This window comes from Panicum virgatum, chromosome 4N (assembly GCF_016808335.1).
Source record: "Panicum virgatum strain AP13 chromosome 4N, P.virgatum_v5, whole genome shotgun sequence".
In the NCBI taxonomy this organism is placed as follows: domain Eukaryota; kingdom Viridiplantae; phylum Streptophyta; class Magnoliopsida; order Poales; family Poaceae; genus Panicum; species Panicum virgatum.
Window position 1 is genome coordinate 50213887 of NC_053148.1, and position 19627 is coordinate 50233513.

The 19627-nt window shown below is 43.8% G+C and overlaps 1 protein-coding gene across 1 annotated transcript; it reads left to right on the top strand.

The window, feature by feature from the left end:
- The first annotated feature begins 2564 nt into the window (after nucleotides 1-2564).
- LOC120668920 (protein argonaute 1D-like) lies at nucleotides 2565-19585 on the top strand. Its single transcript, XM_039948729.1, has 23 exons — nucleotides 2565-2725; nucleotides 5545-6212; nucleotides 6310-6518; nucleotides 6604-6753; nucleotides 6829-6962; nucleotides 7206-7315; nucleotides 7773-7879; nucleotides 7995-8133; nucleotides 8268-8384; nucleotides 8487-8594; nucleotides 8757-8828; nucleotides 9274-9396; nucleotides 9484-9649; nucleotides 9740-9861; nucleotides 9938-10075; nucleotides 10152-10294; nucleotides 10383-10445; nucleotides 10551-10614; nucleotides 10713-10848; nucleotides 10995-11163; nucleotides 11250-11281; nucleotides 11381-11615; nucleotides 19254-19585. Exons 2-22 carry the CDS (start codon nucleotides 5583-5585, stop codon nucleotides 11596-11598), a joined length of 3150 nt encoding a protein of 1049 aa, XP_039804663.1. The 5' UTR covers nucleotides 2565-2725; nucleotides 5545-5582; the 3' UTR covers nucleotides 11599-11615; nucleotides 19254-19585.
- The last annotated feature ends 42 nt before the right edge of the window (nucleotides 19586-19627 follow it).

Genomic DNA, 19627 nt, shown 5'->3' on the forward strand with positions numbered 1-19627 from the left:
TTTTTTTCCTGCCGAATTGTTGAGTCAGAGGAGGCATGTCGTGCAGGTGCAATCTGTTGTGTTGCAATATAACCGGTTGATTTGTCTTTTTTTCTCCACGCACGCAATGCAAATATGCTATGGAAATCAGTATGTGAGCAAAGGTGGAAGGACGGCATGAAATTGGTGGAAGGTGCGGCACCAATCAGCAGTTCTCTGTCTTTCCTTTCGAAGGCTGTGTTTAGATTTAGAATTTCTCTCTCCAAACTTTTTTTTGAAGGAACTCTCTCCAAACTTAACTATTCATCTATCACATCAAATTTATTGTCTCATGCATAGAGCATTAAATGTAGGTAAATAAAAAAACTAATTGCATAATTTTGATTTACACGACGAGACGAATCTTTTGAGCATAGTTAGATCACGATAAGACAACAATTACCACAAACAAACGAAAAGTGCTACAATGTGCTACAGTGTCCGATGTGACCTTTTTTTACCACCATTTTACGAATTTAAACACAGCCTTAGAAAAAAAAAAGCAGTTCTCTGTCTGTCACCGCCACATGGATGATGGCAGTCATCGTCCATCCCCATCTGCACTACACTGCAGATGTGTTTGTGAAACTTTGCTTGACTCGATCTGATCTGAATATCTGATCCACTGCATGCATTTCTCTTTTATGCGAGGGCCAGTGCTGCACACTTGCATTCATTCCTTGATTCCTTCTTCTTCATCAGGCCGGCTGCAACTGCATTGATTGGAGATTGCAAATGAACTCAAGTGAATTGAAGGAGATGGATTCTGACCCTACTGCATTTCCGGGGGCTCTGTCGTGGATCTTGATTCATGCTTTGAGTGCTGAGCTGAGCTGCCCTCAAGCCTGAGCTGAGGAGGTAAAATCGATTCTCCTATCGACCTGCATTGCCAATCTGATGTTATACTAATAGGTATACAGAAAATTCTACAACATGGATGCATGCTTGTTGTTAGTCATGAATCGATAGATGGTTAGTCAACTTGCACTGCTGTGCATGTTTGTTTGGCAGCTAGAACGTTGAGTTAACTGCTGTTGAACCAAGGTTTTTTTCCCCGACCGGTTGACCCAAACCGCCGGCCACCGGTTCCGGTTTACCGGACCGGTTTACCGGTTACCGGTAGAAACGGGTCAAATTCAAATTTGAATTCAAAAAACTCAGTTCAACCGTTCGGTTTGACCGGTTTACCGGCCGGTTTGACCGGTTTGAATTCAAATCCAAATTTAAAATCGCATATGTAACCGGTTTGGACCGGTATACCGGCCGGTTTGACCGGTTTACCAAGTGGGCTTTAATGGGCTGTCTCATTTTTTTCTTTTTCTTTTTTGTTTTAACTTTAAATGCCCGAAAAGTATGTTAAACGAATGAATTTTAAGAAAATTTGACACCATTAGATTCGTCGCACCTTGAAATATTTTTAGAAATTTTTCATTTTTTAAATTCAAATTGGAATTTTGAATTTGGGCCGGTTTGGTACCGGCCCAAACCGGAACCGGACCAGACCGGTTTGACCGGTAACCGGTCAAACAGGACCGGTTCCCACCGGTAAGGTGAACCCTGTGTTCAACCATGCGTAGTGCTAGTGCTAGTGCGTTCATAGTCACTCACGGACTCAGCAGGAGGTGGTGCCGCAGAGGCAGAGGTTTGCGCCGTGTTCGGCTGGTGGGTAGGGCTCCAGCCCTACAGTAATTCCCTCTCATATTACTCCTGCTCCAGCCTCCAGCCACCAGTCAGTTAACAGTGTTTTTCTCTCACACCACTCCAGCTCTGGCCTTCAGCTCCAGCCTGCCGAACACGGTGAAAGCTGACTGGTGTACTAGTCTTGTAGTGGCCAGGCCACCCAGGCATGCATGGCATGCCCTCTGTACCTGAAGGGGCCCACTGCCAGTAAGGAACAGTACTGAACCACTGTTGAGCCGGTCCACTACTAGAAGACAAGAAGGATGGGGGGCCGGTCTGATAATTGGACTTGGACCTGGGTCTCCGGTTCCTGGTCATGAATCGGTCCACTCCAGTCAGGCTTGCTAGGGCTGCCTTTTCGCGCTGACAGTGTCCATGCGGACTTGATTTGGCTGAATAAAATTTACACCATTTTTTTCAACAATAATACATTTTTTGCGAAAACAACAATAATACGCTACACCAAGAATGCCCCCGTCCCTGATGTTGATATTTCTGTGGTGTTGGTAGAGATTCTTGCATACATAAGACAGCACGCATTTGTGAACTACTATTTACCTTTTGCAAAAAAAGGCCACACTGTAAAATATCCTACATATCCCAGCAACCAACATAATACACCTCTCCAATGAGCCAACCAACCAAGAAAGCAACACAAGGTCGCAGAGAAGAGATTCCAATGCTTAGACCGTCCACAGTGGAAGGAGCAAATGAATGAACAAATATACTGTTTGACACTGTAGATGCACTGTTTGATACTGTAGATAGAGAGGGCGTGGGAAACAAGAAGGGAGCAAATTTGCTCTTGCTCCCTCCGCTGTGGTCAGCCGTACGAGGCTTATCACTTCCTACTACTGTGCTTAAATAGCTCTCCTTGGCGTTTTCCCCTCATCTCCCTCTCTCCATATCAGACAAGCATACCACACTGCTCCGATCCGCTGAAGCAAAGAACAGGGAGGGAGGGAGGAAGGAGAGAGGGTCCTGCTCTACTTCCTCTTGTTGCAACCTTCTTCTCCATCTGCCCAAGGTGATTGGGGGCGGGGTTCATGCTCCAACTTCTTCCTTTCTGTGATCCCCTTTCCTTCCAGTTATTTTCCTCTCCGCGAGCGGGTTCTGTCAGTCCTCCCTGTAGAATCAATCTCGATTCTGCGTTTGTTCCCCATGTGTTTTGGTGTTGATCCACAACAACAGGCCTTGAGCCCTTGACTACACCAATGCGCGTCTTCTGTTGTGTCCTCTTGTTTCCCCCACCTTCTTTTCTAGTTTCTCATCGTGTCTGTGTGTTTCGCTTCCATGGTTGCTTGTATGAACTAACCTTCTGTACATTTTCGTTACCTTTTGTTTTTCTTGCTTGTTGCAAGTCCTTCCATGAAATTTCGGTTTGTGAGTTTTCGTTTGGGGCCAAAAGCTGCGGCCTTTAGCTTAAAACATTCACCCCCCCTAATATTTCTCTGTTTTCCTGGTATTTCAGTCACTCTTTTTTTTTGGGAACGTATTTCAGTCACTCTTGAATCCTTTCTCTCCTTCATAGTCCGTACCTTCTTGGCATCGATTTCTGGAAATGCTCTGCATTTTTGTTCGTGCGAGAAAGATATGGTTATGACAGAATTTCTGGGTTGTTGACTGTCAAGGTCCTTTTTTTTTTCTGATTTTCTTTCGTTTAGTTAGTTTAGCATGCAATTTGGAGCATGAAAACTGTAGGAAAGGTATGATGCGTATAATGTGGTCGATTGTATTGCAATGAGCCTCTTGGGCGGTATATATAGGAGTACAAGGTTTGGAGGGCAAGACACCTCACCTAGAGATAAGGGAGGGTATCACGGGATTACATCAATCATAAACTACTATATCTGGAGTTGCCTAATATACTCTAACATCCCCGCAGTCGTAGCGGTAGCAACACGAACGGTCAGACTGGAGAACAATAGAGACGTATCCCCCTGCAGTCGGAACGCCGGTGCGAAAGCTTTGACTGGAGACTCATGCAGATGATAGCCCTTTAGTGCCGTAGTAGCCGAAGTCGAGGTGGACGTGGTCGAAGCCGTGGAGGGGGCACGGGTCGAAGCGTCGTCGAGGTGCTCGAGTACACAAACTCAGCAGCTTCTTGCCGAAGATAGCAGCAGGACGGTGCGGCGGATGACGATGATAGGTCACGCTCAGGACGGGTGGCGACGGCGCAGGTTGCAGCAAGTGTCGCGCTCAGATCAGGGGTGGCGACGACGTCTTCCTTCAGGAACATCGGCGGCGATGTCCGTGCGAGAACGGCTGGAGGCGCGGAGGCGGATCGAGTGCCTGCTTGACGAAGACCGGCGGCGAGTGGCACCACCGCCTGAAAAGGCGACGACACCGGTAGGGTGGCTTGATCACGAACGTCGTTGCTGCAGCCTGGAGGGCGCAACAACAACCTCGTCCTTCGGGAGTGTCGCCGATGAACGGCGACGAACGGCAGGGCGACGCAAACCGATCTTAGATCGGAAAAAGGGAAAATCAGTAGCATCAAGACGAACCTGCGGGTACAATCTCGGGTGCACCAAGTAATGCCCCCCCCCCAAACCTTATCCTCATCCGCCTGTTGGCCAGAGGACAAAGGAAGGGGCAAAAACAGAGAGGGCGAGACCCGAGCGGCCTCTGCTCCAGCTGCGGGGTGGACCGGCGGCCCCCGGGCCGCCCTCACAGCCGCATCCTCGCGCACAAGGCTGCGACGGAAGCGGCGCTGAGGACGAAGGGGACGTAGGCTTGACTGCACGGAGGAGAGAGCCGGCGATGGAAGGCGGGAGGGGCGAAGCCCCTGGGCGCTGCGGCCCGGCGGCGACGTCGATCGGCGGTGCGGTGGCCTGCCGGCCGTGATGGCGCAGTGGCCTGGCGTCCCTGTGGTGGTCCTCCGCAGCCAGGATGCGTATAATGCGGTCGATGTGTTGCAATGAGCCCCTTGGGCGGTATATATAGGAGTACAAGACTTGGAGGGCAAGGCACCTCCCTTAGAGATAAGGAAGGCTATCACGGGATTACATCAATTCTAAACTACCATATCTGGAGTTGACTAATATACTCTAGGAAAGGTAGGATGCGTATAATGTGGTCGATTGTATTGCAATGAGCCCCTTGGACGGTATATATAGGAGTACAAGGCTTGGAGGGCAAGTCACCTCACCTAGAGATAAGGGAGGCTATCACGGGATTACATCAATCCTAAACTACCATATCTGGAGTTGCCTAATATACTCTAACAAAAACTGTGGTTCTTCATCAACGTGCCTTGTTTGTTTTAGAGCCATTCCCAACTCCTAAAAAAAGAAGGGTGTTTCCATGTTTTCCCAATGTTGCGTTCTTCCCTTCAAGTTTTCTCATGCCAAGTTTACTACTATTTTCTCATACTGTAATCGTGTATCTTGTTTCAGTTGCTCTATATAGTTTAGTGCACTCATTTTATTTATTTATTTATTTATTTATTGTGACATCAGTATCGAGTCCTCGCAAGACCAATCTTTTCCTGTCTAGATTCATTGAATTGTTCATGATAGCTCGATCGCCATATGTTCTCTTATGCTGTCTAAACTAAAGCTAGATTCTTACAGGTACTGACTGTTAAGACAATACTAGGTCAAGTTTTATATGAACCTTGCAAACATATAAAAAAGCCTCAGTAAGGGCCTGCCTACGGTTCCAGTCAGAATAAAGTCTATACGAACCTCCTTAGCTTGATTTTGTTAATAGTTAATACCCAAAACTAAATCTCTACTGTTCATGCTAGCTTATCTGAAAATTCTTTTAAGCTACGCTTGTTTACGTGTCTAAATTTCACAGTCATTATCAAATTCTAAGAACTGGGCTTTACTCTCCTGGCAGTTCAAATTCGCCAGCCTCACTGTTTCATTATCCCTGACATGGGATCTTGGAGACCAAAACTGCCTGGGTTTGGTGAGGGATCACAGGATGCTGAGCCAGGTGGTGGTCGGAGAGGTCCTGGAAGAGGTTTTCGTGGCCGTGGTGGCTCCTACCATCAACAATTCCCTCAAGGTGGTCGTGGAGCTGGCTACTACCAGCACGGACAAGGTGCTGCATCTCAACCTCGTGGAGCAATGGTGTCTCAACAGTGGCGTCCTGCTGGCCCTGCTGCAGGGCATTTGGGGCATGGTCAGGCTTACAGAGAAGTGCAGCCACCACAATACTATGGTGGTGGTAGAGTTGGACGCGGGTCAGGCCCGTCCTCCATAGCTCCCGAGCTGCGCCAAGCAATGGAAACTTCACATGAACCAGATAACATCTCACCAGAAGCAGGCTCTCCAGAGCTATCACCACCTGCTTCTACTCTGGAAGTCTCAGATCAGCTGAAAGATTTGTCCATACAGGAGGAATCAAGCACGGGCCAAGAGATTGTGCAAGCATTTCCAGTGTCGCACAAATCATATAAGTTTCCTCACCGTCCAGGAAATGGAAGCATTGGAACCAGGTGTTTGGTGAAGGCAAATCACTTCTTTGCTGAACTGCCTGACAAGGATCTTCATCAGTATGATGTGTGTCGATCTATCCTTCAGCATTCTCTTGAATTTTGAATAAACCTAATTATTCTTTACCCTGATTTATTTCAATCATGGCGGTGTATCCTATCAGGTTTCAATCACCCCAGATGTTACATCACGAATTCGGAGCCGTTCTGTGATGGAAGAATTGGTGAAGCTGCACAAGATGTCATACTTGGGAGGTCGGCTTCCAGCCTATGATGGTAGAAAGAGCCTATACACGGCTGGCCCATTGCCATTCACTTCAAAAGAATTTCACATCACTCTACTTGAGGAAGATGATGGTTCTGGCATGGAGAGGTAGGTCATTCTTGTTGACATGTTTTCTCGTCTTAGGGAAGAGAATACTGGTCTGACATTTCTTATTGTCTTTTCCATGATCTAGGCGTCAGAAAACATACAAGGTAGTCATTAAATTTGCTGCAAGAGCTGATCTCCATCGTCTTGAGCAGTTTATTGCCGGAAGGCAGGCAGAGGCCCCTCAAGAGGCTTTGCAAGTTCTTGATATTGTCCTGCGGGAGCTGCCAACAGCAAGGTTATTAAATTAAACTCCGTTTCAGATAATCATTGAGAATTGTACCATGATGCTTTCCACTCCTTTGTTTCACAGATATGAACCATTTGGTCGATCTTTTTTCTCTCCTGACCTGGGGAGGAGGCGATCCCTTGGTGAGGGAATAGAAAGCTGGCGTGGGTTTTACCAGAGCATTCGTCCTACTCAGATGGGCTTATCATTGAATATTGGTAAAAAACCTCTCTCTCTTGTGGATATATGTATAGGACACATGATTAAACTTGGGTCCTCTTGTTGTAACATTCAAATATAAGCCCATCCAATAGATATACAACTTAGGTGATGCCAAGCAAATGTTTAATTCTGTGAACAACTCCCTATTAGCATTACATGATCTCCAATGCTTACAGTTCTGGCCATTTAAATACATTCTGCTTCCACTTACCATTTTCCAAAAATTTCTGCCTTTTCAGATATGTCGGCTACTGCTTTCTTTGAGCCATTACCTGTGATAGATTTTGTTGCGCTGCTTTTAAATACTGACATCCACTCAAGGCCCCTCTCAGATGCTGAACGTGTCAAGGTATGCTTAGCTAGCATTTCATATTCACATTTTATCAGTTCACCAGGAAATAGCTATGTATCACCTATACACAATATGACTGTGGCAACACACAACTTTGAAAAACAATACAATGGTGGTCTAGAGTATCGAAGTAAGTATCGGATACGGGTACGACTGGCCTAGTGAAGTGTCGATGATTCATAGGGAAATAGTCCTTAAATGGGATTTGGTACCTTTCTTTTTCTAATGCAGACGACCTAAGTTCATCACACAACAAATGTCTAGCACATTCCTTCTTTGAAACAGACTTTAATAAGTTTAATTTATTGCATATATTCCTGCTTTCCAATTCTTAATATTTGCCTCTGTGGTTTTATTTTGTCTTCCATATCTGAGCTGCCAATATTTGTATTTTATCTGCCACTTTATGTACTACCTTGAAAATCAGTTTATGTGTTACTGTGCACAATTTTAGATCAAGAAGGCCTTAAGAGGAGTGAAGGTGGAAGTTACCCACCGTGGTAACATGCGGCGGAAGTATCGGGTAGCTGGTTTAACACCTCAGGCAACTCGAGAGCTAACGTACTGTCATCCCTTGTTTCTTCATGCACTGCTGTGTCTCTGGGTCATTTGTCAGAGAAAAGGATCCCATGATAATATTCTGGTTCTTAAAAGAAGCTGATGTTGTTTATCGCAGTTTCCCTGTTGATCAAGGGGGCACAGTGAAGTCTGTTATACAATATTTTCAAGAGACATATGGGTTCGCCATCCAGCATACCTACCTGCCGTGCCTGCAGGTTGGCAATCAGCAGCGTCCAAATTACCTTCCAATGGAGGTAAGTTTAGTGGCTGAAGCTGCTCCTCTTGCTCTTTAGTAGTAAAGCTTTACACTATTGTTTTGATCCCTGTTTAACCTTTGGTAGCAAAACATGTGTTTCTAATGTGTGCTTAAAAATCTGAGTTCACTCAGGTCTGCAAAATAGTGGAGGGACAGAGGTACTCCAAAAGATTAAACCAGAGTCAGATAAGAGCCCTTTTAGAGGAGACATGTCAACGGCCACATGATCGGGAGCGTGACATAATTCAGGTAGTGCTGATTTCCTCCTTTTTCAGTTATTTTGGGGGTTCTCCTTCCGTTTGCAACTTCAAATACTTATGAAAAATGCAACCTATTTTTGTGTGCCCACAGATGGTGAAACATAACTCTTACCATGAGGATCCTTATGCTAGAGAGTTTGGCATTAAGATCAGTGAGCGTTTGGCTTCAGTTGAGGCACGGATTTTACCTGCTCCTAGGGTAGGTTGAAACCCATTCATATTGAAATGTCTTTTGACCTTTCATTTTCCTCACCACTGTTCTGTGGTTGCAACTCCTGTTTGTGGGAAGGTGGATGATTAACACACCTCATAATTCTTTGTAACATTTCTAATCTTCTCTGTTTTACTCCTATTGATGCAGCTCAAATATAACGAGACTGGCAGAGAGAAGGACTGCTTGCCAAGGGTTGGGCAGTGGAATATGATGAACAAGGTACTAAGCATTTAGACTTTTTCTGAATAATAGTTTCTAAATTGTTTAGAACTAAAGAGTTATATTTGTTATATATTTTTGACGAAATAGTACGCATAAGCCCTTGTGTTCTGAACAACTTTTAAGATGCTGCCCACCTGCCTCTCTCACATTTAGCTTCACAATTCAGTAAATTTTATGAGTACAGTTGTGTTGAGCATTCATGTTCAGATAATTGCATTCGTTGAATGAACAAAATGGCGGGTAGTTAATTTTCCAGCTACCAGTATTAATTTATCTCTTGAATTTTCTGCTGCTTTAAAATACTGTTCAATCATTGATGCCATTGTATTAACTCCACTGAGCATTTCTCTAATTATTATCATTACTAGTTCTATACTTATAAAATAAAATGTATTTACTTTGCCGCATTATTTACTACTTATTTTCGTTTTCCATTTTCTAGAAAATGGTAAATGGTGGTAGAGTCAGGAGCTGGATCTGTGTCAATTTTGCTCGAAATGTGCAAGAGAGTGTTGCTAGTGTATTCTGTCGTGAACTTGCTCGCATGTGCCAGGCCTCAGGAATGGCAAGTATCCCTCAAAACACATACTGAAATAGCTAGTGTCCACTTCATCTACTAGATTATGGAAGTAATAATATAAGGTGGCTGTAGGACTTTGCCTTGGAGCCTATTCTTCCACCTATGTATGCAAATCCTGCTCAAGTGGAGCGAGCCCTGAAAGCCAGGTTCCATGATGCAATGAACATGCTTGGACCACAGCGCAAGGAACTTGATTTGCTTATAGGAATACTTCCTGACAACAATGGTTCTCTTTATGGTATATAAACTTAAAACTCTGTATGCCACTTTTATTATTCCTGTGCTATTGAGCATATAATTGCTGTCAAATATTCTCTGTTCATATCAGGTGATTTGAAGCGTGTCTGCGAAATAGACCTTGGGATAGTTTCGCAGTGCTGCTGCGCGAAGCAAGTTTTTAAGATGAACAAACATATACTGGCAAATCTTGCTCTGAAGATAAATGTCAAGGTTGGTTTTCATTGACTCTGCTTTTATTTTTGTTGCGTTTTTTCTGTTGTTGAAACCAACACTTTTGCTTTCAAAGGTTGGAGGAAGGAACACTGTACTTGCTGATGCAGTATCAAGATGCATTCCTTTGGTGACTGACAGGCCCACCATCATATTTGGTGCGGATGTGACCCATCCTCATCCTGGTGAAGATAGCAGCCCTTCCATTGCTGCTGTAAGTTGAGCTATGAAACACTTTTTGTGACTGATCATTCGAATATTAACCTGCGAATGTTTTTATAACCCTGCAGGTTGTGGCCTCCCAAGATTGGCCTGAGGTGACAAAGTATGCTGGTTTAGTTTCTGCTCAATCTCACAGGCAAGAGCTGATAGAGGATTTGTATAAGGTGACACAAGATCCTCAGAGGGGAACCATCTGTGGTGGCATGATAAGGTATTCCACCAAAGGTCCCCATGTCCTTCCTCTTGTCTGTCTTTTTTACCTAGAGCACGAGTAATACATGTGAGGGCCACATTTGCAGGGAGCTTCTTATATCCTTCAAAAAGTCAACTGGCCAAAAGCCTCAGCAGATACTATTCTACAGGTGTGAGCTCTTACAGAAACTTTGCGCTCATGCTTTGATGCAAAACCCTGCTGTAACTGGCTAGCGACTGGATTCCCGGCGAACTAATATGGTTACCTTTGGCAGGGATGGTGTGAGTGAAGGGCAGTTTTACCAAGTTCTACTTCATGAGCTGGATGCAATCCGAAAGGTTGCTTTTCTCAGTTTTCCTTTTTTCTGGGAGATAAGAGAGATAGGGAGAGACTGGCTGTTGAGATTTACTAGTTGACATTTTGGTATCTGCTGTAGGCATGTGCATCGCTGGAAGCAAATTACCAGCCACAGGTGACTTTTATTGTGGTCCAGAAACGGCATCATACAAGGTTGTTTGCACACAACCACAATGATCAGAATTCAGTTGACAGGAGTGGAAACATACTTCCTGGTGAACATTAATTTTTGTTAAACTATTTTAGTTCAGTAATGCTGTATGTATGGAAAAATTCTGTGGGTAGCATGTTAGCATCCCGGGACCACGACGACTTGCCTAGTCTAACCAGAGAGCAATTCTGTGGTGAATTGAATTTGCAGGTACAGTTGTGGACTCGAAGATCTGCCACCCTACAGAGTTTGACTTCTTCCTGTGCAGCCACGCTGGCATCAAGGGCACAAGCCGCCCTGCTCACTACCATGTCCTGTGGGATGAGAACAACTTCACAGCTGATGCATTGCAGACCCTTACCAACAACCTCTGCTACACGTAAGTCTGGCAACTCTCGTTTATCTGGATGTCAACTGTGTCCCGGCTGATTAAAGAGATACTAACTGTTCGGATTGCTTGTGCAGTTATGCGAGGTGCACGCGCTCTGTATCTATTGGTAAGCTGTTTTCTGAGAGAAAGGGAGTTGAATTGATCAATCTGTTGAAGTTTCTGAATGAATGGTTTATTAATCCGTGACCAACAAACCAAAATGCAGTCCCACCAGCGTACTACGCTCATCTGGCTGCTTTCCGTGCCCGGTTCTACATGGAGCCCGACAGCTCGGACAGTGGGTCGCTGGCAAGTGGCGCCTGTGGAGGTGGGGCGCCGTCCAGTTCGTCGACATCCCGCAGCACCCGCGCGACCACCGGCGGAGCCGTCAGGCCCCTCCCCGCGCTCAAGGACAGCGTCAAGAGCGTCATGTTCTACTGCTGATGTGCCTGTCTCTACAAGTGTCACACCCTGAAATTTTTGGATTTCAGGATGTGATTAAAATTTAAAAAAAAAATCAATAATTTTCTCATAGTTTTAAAATTTCTCAACATTTATTTTTCTTCACAGAGAATTTAGTGTAAAAGAAAACTAAATATTGGTGGTTTTCAAATTAAATGATGTTGTTCTTCTGGTGATGTATTCATGCACATGCATAGTGTTGTGAGTGTGAAAACCTTTCAAAACGTGTTTTATCATCAAAATTTCTTCCCGGGAATTTTCTGGATTTTTCTGGATTCTTTTCCCATTTTCCCTAGAGCAAACTCTAATTTTTAGAGGCTCTTCCAAATCTTCTCATGAGCTCCAAATATTTTATTTGAGTTCGTTAGGTCCCAATATATTTCTAGGATTTTTCCTAGAATTTTCGTGCCATTTGGAATATTTTTCGGACTTTAAATATGAATTCTAGATTTTTCTAGAATTATTTTAATTTCGAAAATAATTAATTCCGAAATTTTAAATGGGCTAAGTCTATCAAAAGTGCATAAATCCCTAATGGACCTCAATGGGCCCATTCATGTGTTCCCTAATGGGCTAAAGGCACGTAAAGCCCATTAGCATGGGAGGGAGGTTTAGTACCACATTGCTAGTTGATGTGGGATGGCGAGACTTTTCTCTCTATATATTAAACCAACCTCTCATGGCAACTTCACACCAAAAATATAGACTACCCGTAGGGAGGCTCCTTGTTTGGGAATCCCTAAAATAATCTTTTCCCCAGAATCCCATCATCCTCCGCATCCGTGCATCTCCGGTGAAATCCGACGCCACCCCGGTGCTCAGCTCGTTGTCCTCTTCGTCGTGGTGTCTTCCTTCTCGTGAGTCATCGCCATTTCGTCGTCGACCCCATGCCTTCTTCCTCGACTCCGACGATTTCCTTCTTCTCCGGTGAGCAACTTCCTCCGTCTTTTCTTCCCTCTATCTCGCTCTGCTCCGCTCGGTCTTGTTCGCCGTCGCCGCCATCCGCCATGCGCCGCCGCGAGCTCCGCTCCGCCCGCTCTAGCTCTGCGCCGCCGCCAGCCCACCCCAATCCACTCCCGCCGTCCGATTTAGATCCAGCGGCCCAGATCTAATATGACCCGAGTCAACTAAACCAAATACCGTTCAACCGTGGTCATTTTTGCAAATAAACCCCTCCGTTTTTCCAAAATCAACCCTCCGTCCATCGCAGTTCAAAACTATTTCTGTTTTAGTCCAAATCTTTACGGAAAACACCCTGAGCTTTTCCAAAATAGAACCCACCATCCTTAGTGCGTTGTTTTGCAAGCTAGCCCCTGTATCTTAGGTTAAATCTCGTTTTAGTCCCTAGTTTCTTTAGAGCTAGCCCCTGAAAGTTTAAATCTTTTGCAAACAAGTCCCTAGAATCTTGTTTTAGCCATATCTTTCACGTTTCAACTCCGTTTTCAGCGATTCTTGCGCTCACGTGATCCTTGTGACGTGTGCAATAGCTTTGTAACTTTTTATCCTCTGTGAGCACACTTTGTTGTGTCTTACAAATCTTTTCTGTTAGCTCTTAACTCAATAGTTAATCGCGACTAGATCCCTGAAGCATCGTTTATCCCATAGAATCGCCGTTTTAGTTCCGTTTTCCGCGTTTCTTGCGCTCTCATAACCTTAGCTGCGAGCTCTATCCTTTAGTATGTTCTTTTAAAGCCTTTCTTTTGTTCTGGTGTATTGTTCTTAGATGTATCTTCCTGTTTGCTTTGTATGTTTGCCCGATGATTGTTTCGAGTAGAAGAATCGATGTTCGAAGTTTGAAGGTCAAGTTTTCCATGCAAGCAAGAGCTGAAGAGCAGTAAGAGTAGCTTTTCGTTGGAGAAAGGCAAGTGACCCTAACCATTTTTCTATCTATGCTTATTTACAAGAGTAATATGATGATTTAATTGGAACATGGAGAACCACCCAAGAAAACAGTACAACCACAATACTATATGGCTCTGGTCTTGGCTGATTAATTAGAGACTCTAGCTTGTGACAGTCTTACCGAAAGGGCAAGAGGGGATGCATCGACGGGGTATAGCTCGGTCCTCTTGGGGCAATTGGTATTGTTTTATGGTCCTTTGGTAAGGTACCACCTCATTAGGACAGTGTTATGACCGCTTTGACTTGAAACCTTAGCGGATTGTCATAGGTTAGGGAATTTTTGTAAAGGCCTCGTAGCGTCCCTATGCAATCACACCTCGGAAGTGTGGTATTGTGCCTAGCTAGCACATTGCGTGGTTGGGTTCAAAGTTCTTCGGAACTTTTACGCGAATTGTGGTGAAAGTGTACAACCTCTGCAGAGTTAAAACTAACCGGTTAGCCGTGCTCACGGTCAGGAGCGGCTTGGACCCTCACATGATTAATAAACTTAAAGATGGATTTAAATCATTTTCTGGTTATTTCTTGTGGCCTTGCTGAGTACCAACCATAAGTGTACTCACCCTTGCTTACTGCTGCTCAGAAGGAGAAGGTGTATAAAGATTTCTGAAGATGTTGCTGAGTTCTAGGCGTACGCAACCCCCAGTTGATTGCCTGTGAAGTTTGGAGCCTTTGTTTCCAGGATAAGCTGTAAACTCTGATAGTCTTTTATTTGTTTTAGTTCTCTTTTCGTGATACTATTGCTGATTATTCACTTATGATGTCTCTATATGTATGAAACTTGATCCTGGCATACATATAGCTATGCATTCGGTTTTGTCCTTGAAACCGGGTGTGACAGAAGTGGTATCAGAGCTGTATCGACTGTAGGACGTAAGCCTAAATAGCAATGGTCGCTTCCTAAGATCTATTTTGTCACAAAAGCAATTCCTATTTTACCCTTGACCTCTTTGGTGAACATTCTCACTCCTTGACCATTTTTATTTCTAAATCAGCCTTGATAACTCACCTTTCTCTACTGACTCTCTTTTCATTTGCACTTCATTATTTTGCAAATGTTAGATCCTCAACTCTTGTCTATTTATTTATTTTCCTGGATCACTCCTTGATTATGATCATACCTCCCACTTGATGTATGATTTTCCAATTGCATCCAGCTCACCTTCTTTTGATATGCTGGTGAAATTGCCCCTTGAATTTCTTTTTAACTTACCTTTTTGGACCTATCTCCCCTTTGCTTTATTCACAATGTGCTCAGTGTCTCTCCTTTCTTTCCAAGAAAATGCCGCTTTGGATTCATCCCTTGATTTTTGATTCCAAAGTATCTTTCTGACTCAAAAATATTTAGATAGATCCATACCACGTATCCTAATGCATGTCCAAGTCATCTGAAGAATGGAGCTGCTAGTTCATCATGAGGAGTCAAATTGAAGCAGTTGGAAATTATACCACCTGCTCACATTCCTGCTCATATTGGATGAAGAATTCAGAGCACCACCACAGAATCAAGCCTTAGTAAGATTATGACATTCTCACTATCACTGCAATCACAAAGGTGGATCAACGCTGGACAAGCTGAAGGAGGCATGTGCCATTAATGCTGAAACTGAAAGAAGACAACCATGCTTAGGAGTACCCCTTGCAGCCCTATTAACAACGATTAGCATCATTCCTTGACTGTGTTGTCTGGTGGAATTCTGTGTTTGCATGATGATGTTTGACTTTATGATCTTGTTTGATTCGTTTCTTTGTAATGATTGTTGATGTATTGTGGGTCTTCTACCTACAATGACATCAGTTGCCTAGATGTGTTCTTCTTTTATACCTCCCCCTCCTTGTTATCCTCTATCTTTCTACCTAATCCTTTAATGGATGTCAAGAAGGAAGTTTATGGCAACACTCATCTACAATGATCGACAAATGAAAGAGGCTGAAGACAAGAATGCTCTCTTTTCCTTTCTGTTACCCCCATATCTGTCTCACCTCCTCCTTGATTTATTTAAGTTGCAACCACCAAGAGTTTGTGAAGATGATAATATGGACGTTACCTTGATACTCGCTTTTTCTTTCTCTCTACTGACCTTGTCCCTACCACGCAACCAGATGGTGAGCCCCAGCAGAAAGGAGAAAGAAGACATCAACATTCTAGCACAAACTCAAGGACTACAAGCAATGGTTCCAATCAGGGTCAACAACCAACAGCATGTTACAGAGCAAGCCGCCTCTCGTAGGAGCCATAACCCTGTTAGCAGTGATAATCAAGTCCCAACCGGTCTGCCAGCGTTTGATAGAGAGAAGCTATTAGCTATGCAAGCTCGTGTCCTACGAGGAAGGTTGTAGTCTAAAACACCAACCCTAAGTAACATGGAGATGACCAAGGCAGAAGTCCCCACCGGACCAGTAAAGAGGCAAGTTGCTGAAGCATGGAACAATGAAAAGCGTAAGAGGAACTATGAAGCATCAAAGCCACTAATAGAGGAACAACACGAGGATAATAAGACTTCGGGGACATATCAGTGTTGCGAGCATTATGGTCGTCCGTGTCTCCAAGAGGATAGTTTAATGACAGCAGAAGCAAGACAACGTTAACATTCAGATATCAAGAGAAAGTTATCCACCCAAGATTCAGTCCTAGAAGAAGTCGCCCAAGATGAAGACAGTACTCAGACTATAAACCTAGAGGATTGGAGTACCTCTTCCAAAGATCTTCAGTCTAAAAGAAGCAAGCGGCCTAAGAAATAAATTGGTAAGGCAAGCCAAGAGAAGGGCCAACGAAGCCGATGAAAGAATGGATGGTTAAAGTAGGAGTTAGACTGAGTATCCATAAAGTGTTTGATGTGAGTTGCAGAGAATAAAGAAGCATATCTGCAGAGGTATTGTAAGAGGAAAAGACCAAGAAGAAAATTTAATATGTGTTGGATGCTATCCACCGAAACATTTGTCTCTTGCTAGCCTTGTGAATCTCGGGGCGAGATTCCTTTTAAGGGGGGTAGTTCTGTCACACCCTGAAATTTTTGGATTTCAGGATGTGATTAAAATTTAAAAAAAAATCAATAATTTTCTCATAGTTTTAAAATTTCTCAACATTTATTTTTCTTCACAGAGAATTTAGTGTAAAAGAAAATAAATATTGGTGGTTTTTCAAATTAAATGATGTTGTTCTTCTGGTGATGTATTCATGTCACATGCATAGTGTTGTTGAGTGTGAAAACCTTTCAAAACGTGTTTTATCATCAAAATTTCTTCCCGGGAATTTTCTGGATTTTTCTGGATTCTTTTCCCATTTTCCCTAGAGCAAACTCTAATTTTTAGAGGCTCTTCCAAATCTTCTCATGAGCTCCAAATATTTTATTTGAGTTCGTTAGGTCCCAATATATTTCTAGGATTTTTCCTAGAATTTTCGTGCCATTTGGAATATTTTTCGGACTTTAAATATGAATTCTAGATTTTTCTAGAATTATTTTAATTTCGAAAATAATTAATTCCGAAATTTTAAATGGGCTAAGTCTATCAAAAGTGCATAAATCCCTAATGGACCTCAATGGGCCCATTCATGTGTTCCCTAATGGGCTAAAGGCACGTAAAGCCCATTAGCATGGGAGGGAGGTTTAGTACCACATTGCTAGTTGATGTGGGATGGCGAGACTTTTCTCTCTATATATTAAACCAACCTCTCATGGCAACTTCACACCAAAAATATAGACTACCCGTAGGGAGGCTCCTTGTTTGGGAATCCCTAAAATAATCTTTTCCCCAGAATCCCATCATCCTCCGCATCCGTGCATCTCCGGTGAAATCCGACGCCACCCCGGTGCTCAGCTCGTTGTCCTCTTCGTCGTGGTGTCTTCCTTCTCGTGAGTCATCGCCATTTCGTCGTCGACCCCATGCCTTCTTCCTCGACTCCGACGATTTCCTTCTTCTCCGGTGAGCAACTTCCTCCGTCTTTTCTTCCCTCTATCTCGCTCTGCTCCGCTCGGTCTTGTTCGCCGTCGCCGCCATCCGCCATGCGCCGCCGCGAGCTCCGCTCCGCCCGCTCTAGCTCTGCGCCGCCGCCAGCCCACCCCAATCCACTCCCGCCGTCCGATTTAGATCCAGCGGCCCAGATCTAATATGACCCGAGTCAACTAAACCAAATACCGTTCAACCGTGGTCATTTTTGCAAATAAACCCCTCCGTTTTTCCAAAATCAACCCTCCGTCCATCGCAGTTCAAAACTATTTCTGTTTTAGTCCAAATCTTTACGGAAAACACCCTGAGCTTTTCCAAAATAGAACCCACCATCCTTAGTGCGTTGTTTTGCAAGCTAGCCCCTGTATCTTAGGTTAAATCTCGTTTTAGTCCCTAGTTTCTTTAGAGCTAGCCCCTGAAAGTTTAAATCTTTTGCAAACAAGTCCCTAGAATCTTGTTTTAGCCATATCTTTCACGTTTCAACTCCGTTTTCAGCGATTCTTGCGCTCACGTGATCCTTGTGACGTGTGCAATAGCTTTGTAACTTTTTATCCTCTGTGAGCACACTTTGTTGTGTCTTACAAATCTTTTCTGTTAGCTCTTAACTCAATAGTTAATCGCGACTAGATCCCTGAAGCATCGTTTATCCCATAGAATCGCCGTTTTAGTTCCGTTTTCCGCGTTTCTTGCGCTCTCATAACCTTAGCTGCGAGCTCTATCCTTTAGTATGTTCTTTTAAAGCCTTTCTTTTGTTCTGGTGTATTGTTCTTAGATGTATCTTCCTGTTTGCTTTGTATGTTTGCCCGATGATTGTTTCGAGTAGAAGAATCGATGTTCGAAGTTTGAAGGTCAAGTTTTCCATGCAAGCAAGAGCTGAAGAGCAGTAAGAGTAGCTTTTCGTTGGAGAAAGGCAAGTGACCCTAACCATTTTTCTATCTATGCTTATTTACAAGAGTAATATGATGATTTAATTGGAACATGGAGAACCACCCAAGAAAACAGTACAACCACAATACTATATGGCTCTGGTCTTGGCTGATTAATTAGAGACTCTAGCTTGTGACAGTCTTACCGAAAGGGCAAGAGGGGATGCATCGACGGGGTATAGCTCGGTCCTCTTGGGGCAATTGGTATTGTTTTATGGTCCTTTGGTAAGGTACCACCTCATTAGGACAGTGTTATGACCGCTTTGACTTGAAACCTTAGCGGATTGTCATAGGTTAGGGAATTTTTGTAAAGGCCTCGTAGCGTCCCTATGCAATCACACCTCGGAAGTGTGGTATTGTGCCTAGCTAGCACATTGCGTGGTTGGGTTCAAAGTTCTTCGGAACTTTTACGCGAATTGTGGTGAAAGTGTACAACCTCTGCAGAGTTAAAACTAACCGGTTAGCCGTGCTCACGGTCAGGAGCGGCTTGGACCCTCACATGATTAATAAACTTAAAGATGGATTTAAATCATTTTCTGGTTATTTCTTGTGGCCTTGCTGAGTACCAACCATAAGTGTACTCACCCTTGCTTACTGCTGCTCAGAAGGAGAAGGTGTATAAAGATTTCTGAAGATGTTGCTGAGTTCTAGGCGTACGCAACCCCCAGTTGATTGCCTGTGAAGTTTGGAGCCTTTGTTTCCAGGATAAGCTGTAAACTCTGATAGTCTTTATTTGTTTAGTTTTTTTTTCGTGATACTATTGCTGATTATTCACTTATGATGTCTCTATATGTATGAAACTTGATCCTGGCATACATATAGCTATGCATTCGGTTTTGTCCTTGAAACCGGGTGTGACAACAAGCTAGGCATGCAGCAGTCAGCTTTGATGCTGCTTGAGCGTGGCATACTTACTCCTCGATAAGACTCGAGTTGCTTGGTATTGGGGTTGTTTATTGATCCTCAGTAATAATCTGCTTGCTACCAATATTGCTAGTCATGTCATCTTGTGGATGTTAGCTGTTGCATTTAGTTGATTCGGTGTTGTGTTTCAGCACAATTCCCATGCATTGTCTGTTTGATGAAGGCCCTAAGCCTTGTTTGTCGTTGTACTTGAGGGATCCCATATGTTATTATGCACCTCTATTATGTTCATTCTGGATCATATATATATGTGCTGCTGTTATTATTATGAACTGTGGCTTGCATTTGAATTGTCAGTTTTCTGGGGCGCCAAA